The sequence below is a fragment of the Lepidochelys olivacea genome, assembly GCF_965140295.1.
Source record: "Lepidochelys olivacea isolate rLepOli2 genome assembly, chromosome: 7".
NCBI lineage: Eukaryota > Metazoa > Chordata > Testudines > Cheloniidae > Lepidochelys > Lepidochelys olivacea.
The window spans coordinates 37,434,813-37,448,026 of record NC_140417.1 but is presented as its reverse complement, the minus strand read 5'-3'; the positions used below and the strand labels follow the sequence as shown (position 1 = coordinate 37,448,026).

The window sequence follows — 13,214 nt, the reverse complement described above, 5'->3', positions numbered from 1 at the left end:
TCCACCTATAGTTTCTCATCTTGAGCCTCTAGGGATAATGGTCAGTAGGAACCCTCTATGTTAGCCATCTTCACTTGAATTCGGACAGAAGCACAAGTGAGTGTAGGGATGCAGTTAATACTTTCATGTGAAGTGTATGCAAATTCCATTCCTGCACAAATGGAAGATCATACACAGCATCAGCAAACAAGTGAAAGATAGTGTACATATTTTCTTAAATTACTGGATTTAAGCTTCCAAAAATTGTTACATTTGTGGTGGGGTGTGTATTAAATGACAACACAAATACTAATTCCCAAATGCATATTTTAATGAAATTTGTTTAACGATACACAGTACCATGTATCCACCATAGGAATTTACCCCAAAAAAGCAGGTTTCATATTTTTAAAAATAAACTTATTTTTATTATAAATTCATAAATAGATGAATGTAAAATATTAAAAATCACTATAGTATGCAAGCTTGCTCCCTTATCTCCACATTCCAAACAATCTGGTCAATATCATAAGAAAGCGTAAATGCAAAATTGTTATCAGAGAGAGAAATGTGAGGCTTGCATCTCTTCATGGAAACATAGACAACTAGCAAGCGATCTGTCATAGTAAATGAAGACTACTTTGTAACACTGGAGTTCTCCAAACCTTTAAGTAATTTTGGAATGCAGTGAGTGAATTCAATATGAATTAGAGCTTTTTGCCCCTAACCAAATGTGTAAGCCAGACTCTTTTGAATGCTGTGGATCCTGGGCCACTGGATTTTCTAACCATCAGTCATCAAGTGAGACACTATTACAAAAGAGGGAAAAAGCACTGAGCACAATTAGGATCTCAAAAGTCTCAGCATTTATCAGTGTAGATTTACAAAATAACAATCTTCCTCTTCTTTAAATATTACAAATAAGCAATCCACCTTTTCTTCATTATAGGCTGAATTCACAACTTTGCTCCACCTCACCCATAAAATATGACAAGTGGGCCAGAGTCTGATCTCAGTTGCTGGAGTTATACTTGGTTTTTACACTGGTGTAATCACGAGTCATACAGGGCTTTGAATTGGCACATTTGTCATTCAATTTGTGATTTTCACTCTATTCCACTTACAATTTTACTGAGCAGTTATGATGTTCAATCCTCTAGGAAGGGGGTCTTAAACAACTGATGTTATTTTGTCAGCATTATTCTCCTCAGTGTATCAGTCCTTGCTGTTAAAGCAACAAATATTATTTTATCAAGTATGAACTGCCTCCCATATTTAAAATATCTTTCCAATTTTTTAAAATATTCATTTACTTAGTAAAAAATACTTATTTATACACAAGGGGTTGAAATAAAAATGGGCTGGAAATGAATAATACAAAATACCAGACACCCTTGTCTTCTGAGCTCTGCTTTTCATCTTAAGATGCGCAATGTCTTTTAATAGAATCACGTTCTGTTAGTGCAAACCTTTCCTAACACAAGTCATTTTGTACTGAACTCTTAGGTCCAGACTTTTACATGCAGATAGGCACCTAGTGGAATTTTCAAAAGTGCTTAACAGCCTGACTCCTACTGAAAATCCCACTACATTCCTATTTCAGTTTTAGGCATCAGCACACCTTAAAAAGAAAACTGGCCTTTATAGCCTTACCTTAAAAAAAAAAAAAAAAAAAAAAATCAAAAATGGTCTTCAAATTGCAAGTACAAGTTTGCATGCCCCTGTTTTTCAATGCACAATTTTTTCACACCCATGTTCTTTCAACTTTGGATGCCCAAAATCGCACCCACTATGTCCTCAGAGGAATGCATACCATCTGAGAACATCAAGTGAATCTGAGAATCAAAGGGCAGAATTTCCTACTTAAAGCAAGAAAAGAAGCAACATCTCATGGCCTCTTAGTCTATTGCAGAAAAATGACACTGACCTTCACCTACTCAGGAGCAGACTGAAATTGCTGCTGTCTGATAATTTACTGTAAGGAGATTGGCTTTTTGGAGTGTAATTATTAATTATGGAAGTGATTCTTGTCTAAGTATTCCTGCATAAATACATGTTTGGGTGCATCAAACAGATGTAACTAAGGGGAGAAATACACACTTTTCTAACCTTAACTCTCATACATAGTTTTTCTCTGGGGACTTGGGGTTTTTTAAAACAGAAAGGGGAGGTGTTATTTTGCATTATCAATTGTCAGAACTGGCATTACATATGTATACACTTTTGCAATTTTGGGTGGGGTTGGGGTCTCCAGGGGCCATGGTCATTAAAGCAATAATTCACCAGGTAAAAGGGGGTGGATGGGTCTCTTCCCACACTACCACAACACTTGTTTATGGCCCACTGGACACAGCTTCCCACCATCGTGAGAGCTGTAGGATTTTGTCCTTTGATAGCTGAATGTGTGTAGTCTAATGTTGGAAATAACTTGACTGAGCTGCAATGCTTTAAAGGTGACTTGAAAAGACTTTTTTAAATAAAATGGATTGCACCCTTTGTTCCCTATAATATATAAAGGAAGCTTCAAAGACTGCCTTAAAATATTTTAATTTTTTATATCAGGAATATCAAGTCTGATCTCCCCTGGTTTTGCTGGAGCTTGTTTGGGGGAAGGGGCCTGTGGATATTAGGCTCTCTCACCTCATAACTGAAGGGGCTAGGGATGTTAAATATTTAACACTACATTTGGAGTTAAAGAGATGTCAACAAATGCCAAACTTCAAAACAGGCCCTTTCCTAATTATTCATTTTATAAGCTCTTGTCATATCCTAATTCCACTACTTCTCCAGCACTCCATGGAGTTCCAGGGTAGACAATGCCTGCATTTCTAATGTAAAAAAAAGCAAGCAGGAAAAAACAGTAACTGAATGTGTGAGGTGTTTAATCCTCAAGAAAAGAATTTTCCTCCAATTTTGTGTTTAAATCTGTTTAGATGTAGTTATTTAACAGTCCAAAGAAAAATCCCCTCGCATCTGAATGCTGTGATGTCATCATGCTGGTTTGCATTCCAGTGTCCACAAAAATCTAAGAGGAAAAACAAGGCAGCAGTTTTGGGCAAGGACTGTGTGTGTACATGTACATACACCACCTAGCATAAGGAGTGACAAATACAAATTATTTGAATTTCTAATGTACAAATTTCTGGAGGGTAGGGATAGGATACAGAGGGACCTAGACAAATTAATCTGATGAGGTTCAACAAGGACAAGTGCAGAGTCCTGCACTTAGGATGGAAGAATCCCATGCACCGCTACAGTCTAGGGACCGACCTGTTAGGCAGCAGTTCTACAGAAAAGGACCTGGGGGTTACAGTGGATGAGAAGCTGGATATGAGTCAACAGTGTGCCCTTGTTGGCAAGAAGGCCAATGGCATTTTGGGTGTATAAGTAGGGGCATTGCCAGCAGATCGAGGGACATGATTGTTCCCCTCTATTCAACATTGGTGAGGCCTCATCTGGAGTACTGTGTCCAGTTTGGGCCCCACACTACAAGAAGGATGTGGAAAAATTGGAAAATGGCCAGCGGAGGGCAACAAAAATGATTAAGGGACTGGAACACATGGCTTATGAGGAGAGACTGAGGGAACTGGGATTGTTGAGTCTGTGGAAGAGGAGAATGAGGGGGGAATTTGATAGCTGCTTTCAACTACCTGAAAGGGGGTTCCAAAGAGGATAGATCGAGACTGTTCTCAGTGGTAGCAGATGACAGAACAAGGAGTAATGGTCTCAAGTTGCAGTGGGGGAGGTTTAGGTTGGATATTAGGAAAAACTTTTTCACTAGGAGGGTGGTGAAGCACTGGAATGGGTTACCTAGGGAGGTGGTGGAATCTCCTTCCTTAGAAGTTTTTAAGGTCAGGCTTGACAAAGCCCTGGCTGGGATGATTTAGATGGGGATTGGTCCTGCTTTGAGCAGGGGGTTGGACTAGATGACCTCCTGAGGTCCCTTCCAACCCTGATATTCTATGAAAACAGAAATGTCCCCTTCTTAAAAAACAAAACCAACTTTGAAGAGGGCACAAACCTATTTTTACCCTTTGCTAGTCCCCTTAAAAGAAATAATCTCCTATCCTGATCCTAGTTCCCAAGTATGCACTGGTCATTCTCATTTTACCATAAAAGACAGCATTTATGTGGATATGAATTTTCCTATCCATTTTTTTGTGTAGTTAATATTTTTGAGTAAATTCAAAAGAAAATCCATTGATCTGATAAACAGAGGGATCCAGTTCCAGGAAGAAGTTAAGGATTGGCTATCCTAAAGCAGTGCTTAATTTGTACTAGGGCTTGCCAGGGTTGGGCCCCGGCCCCTCTAGGCCTGGCAGTTCATAGCTACAGCACCCCTGGGGTTGGTGTGTCAGGTATGAAAGTAAAAAAATTGCTTGAGCCCTGGCACCTCTTTCATTACAAATTAAGCACTCTCCTAAAATACTAATAGACCCTGTATCTGAATGCTTGAATCACTCTTTGCGTCTACCACCTCAAAGGATTCCAAAACTTATTCCAGCTTTGGTGTAAGCATGCAGGTGTAACATTATTACCCCAATAACAAATAAGAGCTAGGGTTGCCAATTTTAGTTGGACATATTCGTGGAGGTTTCATCACATGATGTGAGCTTCAATTAAAGATTAATCTTTAATTCCTGGAGACTCCAGGACAATCCTGACGGTTCATCTGAAAGCTGTTCCTCAACAGAATGGTCAGCACTAAAATGAAACACGGAAAAATCTAAAATTAGCTAAGGTTTCCAAAGGCCTACAAATCACTTGAGTGCATGGGAAAGAATTGTAAGGTCTGATTGGTCAATGACACACTTCAAGCCACCTTTTTCCTTCCAATTATTACATGTAGTGCCTGAATGTTTTCCCCTCTCTCTACTTCTAATGCGTGCCTGTGCACAGACCTGCCTGCTTTCAACTTTATCTCTGACATTATTTCAGTTATATAAAAATCTCCTTTTGACATAAAGGAAAAGATGCTTATGTCAGGAAGGACACAATGGAAGTAGGTTCAGTTTCAAACATTATTCTCTCCCGACCATTTCACCTCTAGACTTGGTGCAAAATGACCTGACTATACTGTCCTTCAGGGCATGCTGCAAGATCTCCCCCACCCCCATTTTTTTGGTCACATTTGGGGGGGGGGGTGGAATATACAGAGAACCGGGGAGTTCAGGATAAAATGGAGTATTTGTTTGCTCTTTGACTCTGGTAGGATTTTGTTAAGGGATGAGGACCGACCGGAGTCTGTATCAGTTCTGTTTTTTATTGAAACTAAATTAAATAAAATGGAGCCAGAATTCAAAAGCTCAATGGCTTTACATGGAGGGATCTGTAAGACTCAACTCCCAGTTATTTTGAGCAGATATTCAACCCTAGTCATTTACACCTGTGAAAAGTCAGTGTAAAATGCTACCTTTCTCTGACCTGATAGGGTCTTGTATTCACTTTGCACTGGTGCAAATGGCTGCATAAGATTTAGTTCTGCCAGGGAAGATCTTCAAAGGCACAAAGAGGAGTTTGGGGGCTTAACTGCTCTTTGTGATGTTGAAATCTGCCCTCAAAGTACATTACAAAGTGGTCAATTAAATCCTGGTGATGCTGTGACTGTGCAGGCCAAAGGGACTGCCCATGCACTCTGAACTGAATACAATACCAACAGGGGGAAATACTGGCCAGGGCAACACTTGTGCCAGTCCTGCAACAAACAAAGTGTCTTGGGATGGCTAGTGTGCAGCCAGCAAACACAGGATGGACCAAAGGGACCTATGTGTACTGTCTAATTTGAAAGATAGTGTGCCAAGATACATTAGCTAGAATCTTCCAGTAGCTTCATATTGTTACCAGTAAGTTTGTAAGGTTTTCTAGGGGAAAGATGCATGAGGGTAACCACAGGCTAAATATTTCCTTGCAACAGATAGCTGTCAATTTAGAGTGTGCACAGTACAATCGTACTTCACAAGGTCTGTAGGAAATGGACAGTAACAAACAATGTAAAACTGGTGTTGGAAAAGAAGCTTTACTTCCCTCCTGCCCCCCAACCTATTTACAGACAGCTGCTAATCAACTTCACAATGGCTTTCAATGTGCAGTGGTGAAACAATAGCCAAATCTCTCTTGCCTTTGTTACTCAGCCCTGGTCTACACTACAAACTTATATTGGTATAACTGTGTCGCTCAGGGGTGTGGAAAATCCACTCACCTGAGCGATGCAGTTATACCAACCTAAACCCCAGTGTAGACAGCGCTCAGGGAGGTGGCACATCTTCATTAAGCGCTACAACGGGCAGCTGCACTGATGTTGATGTGCCCACTGCAGTGCTCTAAGTGTAGACAAGGCCTCATGCCCCATAGAAGCAATGGCTTAGTCCCAGGGCTATGGTTGAGGAGTACCCAGAGCCAGCTCAGAACGGGGCTGGGCCTTTGTGCTCCCAAAGCTGAAACAGTTGTATGCTGGTCAGCCCTGCAGTGCATCTGAGCAGCCTAAAGGCCCAATCTAAGGACTAGTCAGGTCTGGAATAACTTAGAGCCCCGGAACATTGCCAGAGTGCATTATCACTTTTGCTCTGCCCCTTTCCCCACCTGTGCCTTCTACACTATGGCTGTGAGGGGAAGGTCCTCCACTATAGACTGCGTGTGTGACTTCGGGCAAGTCACTTAGGCCCTGTCTACACTACTACAACCTAAGTTACGCTACTCCAGCTACGTGAATAATGTAAGTGGAGTTGATGTAGCATAGGTCGATTTACTGCAGTATCAATGGAAAACGCTCTACCGTTGATTTACCTTACTCTTCTCGTTACAGTGGAGTACCAGAGTTGACTGGAGAGCACTCTGTGGGCAATTTAGCAGGTCTTCAGTAGACCCGCTAAAACGACCCCCGCTGCATCGATCGCATCTATCCCCGGTAAGTGTAGACATAGCCTTAGTCTCTCTGTGCCTGTGAATTGGGATAACACCACCTCTCTACCTCACAGGGGTGTTGTGAGTATAAATCCATCGAAGACTGAGAGACATTGAGATGCTATGGTAATGGAAGCCATATAAGTACCTTAGATTTTCCATGAGAACTAAAAAAAAAATCATTTTAACTCTGTCTAGATTTGTCTACATCTGGTTTGTGTGTCTGTTTATCTACCTCAGTCTTGAGCCTTGTTAATGTCCTGAATGAGTCTACAGAGAACAGGACTAACACGTGCTAAACTATACCTTCCAATCTTGGAAGATATCAGACAGTCACTTTCCCTTTTATTTTCCAGCTCTCAAAGAATGGTTTGTTCTCAATGAGTTTTCCTCCATTGTACAGGCTGATCTGTTAAAGTACACCTGAACTCTGGGAGGCACAGTGGTTGAAGCTAAATAACTTCAACTACTCAGTAATTTATTAGCCAATAAATGCTCTTTAAATTTTAGACTTACATTATGCAAATCTGCTTGTGTGTATTACCTTAATTTTACTTTAGACGTGTGTGTGTAGTTGAGAATACCACTACAGAGTCACTGGGAATCAATACCAGATGGCAAGAGACAATCAAATGGCCAGTCAGATACCATTTTCAACTATAACATTAAATAATGGAACAATACATGGTAGGAGATAATCAAAAACTGCTTTTCAATATTGTTTAAGAATAGTGCTGCTTGAACAATTTGTCAGCACTACACAACAATAAAACCTACTGTTTTAGTAAATCTGATCTTATGCAGTCTTGTTGATAGCGTACCATTCATTATAGAACTCCAGAGGCAATGAAAAAACTGAAGTAAAGCCAAAGCTCTTGTGAAACTCCATGAAGTGGAGGGTCAGCTGGGTCAGATCCTGTTTGAGGTTAACAAACACTGCAGAATGTGACATGACCTTGACTGTAGTAAAACTGATACCATAATTAGGGGATTTTTTTCTCCAGTGTTCAGTTTTTTAGTTTGTTTTACAAAACAAATTATTATCAGGGTTCTATGCTAATACACATTCATTTGAAAATGACACAATTATAAATATTTGCACAAATTCTGCCCATCAAAATGGACTGCATCAGCAACAGGAGGTGAATTTAAAAGTTAGTTCTATCCAAACCAAAACAGGGAAGAGCACCATTCACACAAAGAGAACAAAATTCTGTAAGAATTCTCATTTCACCGTTTGCCATTGAATTTCACCTTGTAAGCTGTTTGGGGCAAGGACCAATACCCCTTTTTTTACACTCTACTGTACTTAGCACACTTCGGGTACTGCCAAAAGCAAACGATAAATACTATAAAAGTAATGGTAGGCTAAGATGATCTGCCTAAAGCAATTAATGCACTACCCAACAGTGTAATGGCTATATATTGTTTTGCTAATGTTCAACTGCCAGCAAACAGGGCTCTTAGCAAATATTTATGCCTTAAACTGTGTTAGTATGCTACTGAGCCACTCATTTGATGTACATCATTGCAGGTTCCTAACCTGAGATTTCCAAGAAATAGTTTTGTGCCTATAAATGTAGGGCCAAATCCTGCTCACCCTCCTCTAGTGCAATTCTCCTTTTGGTTTCAATGGGATTACTGAAAATAAAGCAAGCAGGATTTAGCTCCTACTGCTTAGATTGCATAGCTATGGATATGACATCGATCAAAGGCTAGCTAAACAGTAAAGTTTATAAAAGGGATTATTGAAAAAGATATAAATTCTGTTTTCATGGTTAAATATATTTCAGTACAAAGAACCATGCATCTAGGAGGACTGTACCATTACTATCACATGCAGGTGATATGTATGGTATACGCTGCTGGGGTAGTTGAAACAGTGTATTATGAACCTAAATGCTGTACAGTTGACTGATATGTGGCAAACTGATTTGGATAAATGAGGTTCCTCTCTCCATTTCTTTATTCCCTGACATTTTGCTAGGTAGGACATGCAAACTTGTATTATGGGGGTGTTGTGTTTTTTTAAGTGAGAAGACATAGCTGCTCTAAAACTAAAGGACTATAGCTTTACAGGAAAATCTGAGAAGCTAAAGCATATCCTTCATTTGAAGGCCCAGTAAACAAACAACTGGTACTGTGTTTTATAGTAACTTCTGACTGAAACAGACTAAGCTCTGCAGGTGGATTCTTAAACTTCAACCCTGCAGTTGAAACAGCAGGTGAACTATGGCAAAGGATTAAGAAAAAAATAAAGTGCTTGATTTATTTCTATTCGGTTGCTAAACTTAGGTCAACATTAAAGAAACTCGCATGCTTATATTCTTTAACATGATGGGCTCAAATCTGCCTCCATTTATAGTGAGTGGCAAAACTTTCGCTGAATGCAATGGGAATAGGGTCCAGGTCCTTTCTGGCTCTTGAGATATATAGCTCATCCAGGCCTAGAATGCATTATCTAAGCTACAGAAGATTAGCTGTGATCTAAGTAGTTTCAATATTCTTGTTTTTACATGCACATGAATTTTTATTAGCATGGTTTTAAGAATGTAACTTGGCACCAGTCCTGCAAATAATGGGACTGTGGATTGATGTAAAGGTCCATGTGTTGGCACACCAAATTGTTGGATTTGGGCTTATAGATGTACACTAAAACTTATGATGACAAGACACAAGTATTCTCTGCTTTAAGACCTTGTCAGCTTTTCTACTGTAAGCACTTCAGAAATGGACAGAATAACTCTACCCAGCCTATTCAGGCTGATCAACAAACAGGAGAGGTTCTTAAATATATTTGCTATGGAACCTTTTCACTAGAAAAAAGATTTCAAGACTGAATTTTAGTTTTTAATCAGACCTCTTTTCTAGATTAAACTGACTTTTAACCCCTCTTTGGGGATGGAGTAGGGGGTTTGCTGTTTAGTAACCAATACTAAGTTAGTTGGCTAGAGTTTTGGAAAAACTTCATCTCCAGTGTTTAGTTACTTCTGGGCACTCAGTGCCTCTTATCTTTGGATGTAGGAGACCCTAGAGTATCCTGGAAAACTGCCCTATTTAAAACCAAAAACTATATTTGTGCCTCACCCTGCATTTCCATATAAAATAGAAATGTGAAAACTAAACTAACTAAATGTTTTAAGGCCCCTTTATTCTTACAACTATAAAATCTGAAGTCAAGTTTATCTTAAATTACAAGCAAACAGTCTACAAAACATACATCATTTTTTAGTCAACTACTTCAGTAGAAAATAGTTCAACATTTTCTGCAGGAAAATGATTTTTCTGATGAATCAACATTTAAAACAGGGTCAATGATATTAGCCCTTTCCTAGTTTCTTGGCTTTCATTCTATGTGTGGAATGGCCATAAACTGTATTCCTGGTAATAATAATCCAAATACACCCTATCCTTTTAGGTTAAGACTTTCAAAAACAACTACTGATTTATTTTTTTTTAAATAGGTGCAGCAACCTGAAACACCTTAAGGGGACCTGATTTTTGAGGACGTGTATTCTGAAAATCAGGCTCTTTTAAAATATCTTGAGTCAGGCACCCAAAATCACTATTCTGAAAACCTTGGTTTTAAACTGTAGATTTAAAAAATCCAGCTTCTGTTCCTTTTGTAAATCCCTGTTTGTAAGGTGCTTGAGAGGGTAAATCCAGGGATAGTTGATGGCGTCAGCACTTTCTAACTGCAGACACAACATAAGCTCATAATAAAGAGCTACATCTTTAAGCCAACTACTTAGCTGGGTTATTAAAATCAATTTTAGTTAATATTGCAGACTTTTGGTCAACAGTAAAAAGATTTTTCTTGCTGAAGATCTGCAAGAAATGAAAAGCAACCGGCAACTTGTGATTGTGAGAGAGGGAATCAGAAAGATCTCAATACGTTCCTATAGCCAAGAAATCATGTTTCATACAATCCTCAGCTAATCTGAAGTTCATTGTCCCATCAAATGCCCAGGCTGTAGTTAAAGAATGGGACAGTCACAGTCACTTGTGCAATGAAACCTCTGGCAACAAAAATTAATCACATGTGATTGGAACTAACTTTGTATGTGACCAGTTAGACATACTACAGCATTCCAAAGTCAGTCATGGCTAGCAAAGTCTTTCAAGGCTTCTCCAGTTCTTATTTCCAGTGGTGCTGTTCTTGAGTTATGGAATGAAATGAATAAAGCTGAGGGTAAAAACTCCATGACACCAAGTAGGAAAAGGAACTATTCACTGTGCAAATAAGTAACAAAATAATCAAAGCCCTCCTTCTCCAAGAGTGAATTTAAGAAACATTAAATGTATTGACTCATCTTGCTAAACAAGCAGGCAATCAGTATTGCTCAGGCTTATTTCACTATTTGAATGATGATTTTTTAAAAATCAGTGAGACAGCCCACTTAAGCTTGTACCAACAGTATTTAGCAGTCCATGTGCCACATTTCATTTTCAAGGAGAGAGCTTCCATGGTGGTACAGTGTTCTTGGACAGAGGATTGCTGCTTGGTCCTGTGTTCAAAACATTCAAGTTTTTGATACTTGAAACACCTTTGCCAGTCACTGTCTAACCTGTCTGGTGTATGTGGTCATTGGTGGAATGCTGAGAATTTAAAAAGACCCTATCAAGGGACTGACCTACAGGCAGAAATAGTTACACCTTTGCCAGCTATCCCATACGGAAGGGTTTAGGACTTCAGGTATGTGGTGGTTTCTTGTGTAGTTACCTTCCCTGCCCTCCAACAAACAGATCCATGCTGCTTCCCTCAGATTCATAACTTACTGAGAAGGTTGCAGCAAAGAAAATAATGGGGGCAAATTCAGAGTAAATGTCAAGGAAGGTTGAATTTTCAGGTCTAAACCTCAAAGTCCCTTTTTAAAAGTAAAAGACAAAATCTTGATTGCATTGGTGTCTAACATCTACAAAAATGCTGGTCTCTCAGGAGGAGGATACAGCTACTGTGCTCCCCAGCCTGAGGGGGAAACATCCCTCTAAATTCCAGTACAGTCAGGGATACCACCTAGCTTGTATCAGCAACCGCATGGCCCCCAGCCTTCTACTATGTCTTTGCTGTCAAGTTTGATGCTGTCTGTGTTTTTCTCATTGAACATGGGGCCTCCATGCCTTATCATGAGCTCCGTTGCCATCTTCACAAAAGCTTCCTCCACATTGCTGGAGTCTTTCGCAGATGTTTCTATGGCACAAATGATATCGTAGTGTTCAGCCAGATTCTGAGCCTCCTCCAGCTGAACCTCTCGAAGGTCACTTAAGTCAGACTTGTTTCCTGGCAGAAGAAAGTGGAATTGTTTACAGATTAACTTTTTTATAATTACTGATGTCTGTGCAAATGTTCAGGAGGGGGCGTGAAGGAGAAGAGATAGTAGCAGGAACCATGGGAGTGGGGCAGGAGTTCAGCAGCAAGAGCCTTTGGTGAAGCAGGGAAAATGGGCTGGCGGTCAAAGCCAAAACCGTTGCAGGGGTGGGGATAGGGAAAGGAAGGTAAAGTGAGAGCGAGTGCAAGCTGTTGGTCAGCCTGCAGGATCTGGATGCAGAACTGTGACCCATGTTATTATATAAAATTAAACTAACATTCACTCTTTGGACTCTCAGACTACAATTTAGTCTTCTGGTGCTTATATATATATATATATATATATATATATATATATATATATATATATATAAGCTGCCATGATGACAGTCATTGCCCTTGAGAAATGAAATTACACACAGGGACTGACTTTTCAAAAATCAGGGGTCAACTGTGTGCCTAACACTCAACTTGCACATACAATTGCGGTAACTGAATGTACAAATCAAGTGCACAACAGTGCATGCATTTTCACCCGTGCCTGACTTTGAAATTCAGATCTACAAGAACGACACTGAACAGTGAGTGAAATCAGAGAACGCAAGCTCTACCAGGGTTAATAAAAAGTGAAAAGCAAAGGAAACCTCCTATCTAACATAATATGAACTCAGTAAATTTTAAACTTCCAGGAACTGTCGTTTGGTGTGTCTGTACCTTGTCTAGCACAATGGGGTCCTGGTCCATGACTAGGGATACCAGATGGTATGTAATACAAGTAATAAATAATAACACAATGTGGTATAAATGGTATATGCTGGACTGAAGCCATGACTGAAGAAGGGAAAATACTGATTCAAGTACACAATATACTCACCAGAAAGTAAAGTATTTAAAGGACAGAATGGTAGGCTGGCAGTCTCAAAACTAGCGCCTTAAAAGTTGGGAATAAACATGTTTGCTGAGGCAATGATTAACAAACAGGAGAGTGGAACCCAGAAACCTCTTGAGTTAGAACCTTGTGTGTGAC

The 13,214-nt window shown here is 39.7% G+C and overlaps 1 protein-coding gene across 1 annotated transcript in view; it reads right to left on the bottom strand.

The window, feature by feature from the left end:
* Positions 1 to 350: 350 nt before the first annotated feature.
* Positions 351 to 13,214, bottom strand: part of RAB43 (RAB43, member RAS oncogene family) — a 28,579-nt gene continuing 15,715 nt past the window's right edge. Inside the window, exon 3 of the mRNA XM_084633066.1 lies at positions 351 to 12,160. Within this exon, the coding sequence (XP_084489192.1) occupies positions 11,907 to 12,160 (254 nt within the window). The 3' untranslated portion in view covers positions 351 to 11,906. The remainder of the gene's footprint in view (positions 12,161 to 13,214) is intronic.